Source organism: Eimeria mitis, genomic scaffold (genome assembly GCF_000499745.2).
Source record: "Eimeria mitis Houghton genomic scaffold, Emh_scaff902, whole genome shotgun sequence".
In the NCBI taxonomy this organism is placed as follows: domain Eukaryota; phylum Apicomplexa; class Conoidasida; order Eucoccidiorida; family Eimeriidae; genus Eimeria; species Eimeria mitis.
Window position 1 is genome coordinate 1 of NW_013576639.1, and position 1,398 is coordinate 1,398.

Sequence of the window (1,398 nt, forward strand, 5' to 3'; positions counted from 1 at the left end):
ATATATATATATATATATATATATATATATATATATATATATATATATATTTCGAAGATACAATGAGAGACAACGCCTGCACGCCGTTTCTGCAGGAAAGTTGCAAAAACGCGGGAGAGCGGCTGCAGCCTCAAAGCTCAATCAGCAGAGAAACTTCAGGCTCATTGGAAACTGTCTAGGCTGAGACAACTAAAGCTCCTTACCAAATGTGTACTGCTGCTTCTTTCATACTGAAGTACTAGGGCCCCTGACTAAAAAAAGCTGGCGCAGCTTTCGCTTGCTGTGCACGACCACTGGGTGATGCAGTCTCTAAGGGGAAAATTTATCAACGAACTACTGCAAATGGAACTTGTAAAAGTTTCTAAGAGAAAAGTGAACGGCTGCAAATAGGAATGCCACAACTTAACCCGAAAAGCTGAAAAAGAGTCTCGACTGCCCCTCTCTCTCCAAGCGGAGATTTGAAGGAGTGATGAAACCATCTTCCAACCAACGTCACTAAAGTGCAGCTCAGCTGCGCGTTTATTCGTCCTCAGCTGTATTCAGCCTGGCGGACTTGTTGAGGACGAGCACATTGAGCTGTTCTGCCCTCTCGATGATTTCTCTTCTCTTTCTGGAGCTGACTCCGGCGGCGATTTCTGCTGCGAATTTGGTGTTGTGCATCAACAGCATGTCAATATCCTTGGCATTCTGAACGCGGAACTTGTAAAAGCCGTTCCTCAGCATGTGGCGGGTCCTCTTGTTCGACCCATAGCCGATGTTGGGCATCAGGTTTGTGCCCTTGAACTTGCGGCGCACGCGGCAGTCAATACCTTTGGGTTTCCTCCATGATGACTGCACGCAATCACAATCAGCAGAAAAAACAGCAGCTCAACGTAAACCTTCGGCATTTAGAAACGTTCACTGCATCCGGCCACAGACACTCCTAGGCATATGCAACAGCTAGAGAGATACGAAGGAGATAGAGAAGGAATAGCAACACAGAAAATACTGTACGTACACTGAGGCGTTTATATCTGTCCGACTGGAAACGGTTAAAGCGCTTCGTGCGCTTCTTGACGATGCAGCGCTTCACGGTTGAAACGGGAGCCATCTGCAGCACAGCACACCAGGCGAGCGTACAGCCGAAATAGTATAAGAAGGTTCCCGAGAGAATTCCCCTTCCCTCTCTACACTTATACACAAATAGCAGTTGCATTACTCTGGCAGAGCTGCAGAAACAAGAACTACTTGGCGGCACCTCCACACGAGCGAAAGCGCTGCTGCGGCTACGGGGCAACCTTCTCCTGTGTTCCGACTGAAGAAATTTCGTCCTCTTTAATATTTTAATCAAATAAATTGCTAGAAAACCAAAAAGATGAAACAAACCCTTCCCAACCCTCCCCCACAGGGCCCCCCACG

The 1,398-nt window shown here is 47.2% G+C and overlaps 1 protein-coding gene across 1 annotated transcript; it reads right to left on the bottom strand.

Moving 5' to 3' along the window:
• Positions 1-519: 519 nt before the first annotated feature.
• EMH_0025000 (60S ribosomal protein L32-like, related) lies at positions 520-1,090 on the bottom strand (the record flags this gene model as incomplete). Its single annotated transcript, XM_013502384.1, has 2 exons — positions 520-831; positions 998-1,090. The coding sequence occupies 2 exons, from the start codon at positions 1,088-1,090 to the stop codon at positions 520-522; spliced, it is 405 nt and encodes a 134-aa protein (XP_013357838.1).
• Between the last annotated feature and the right edge of the window lie 308 nt (positions 1,091-1,398).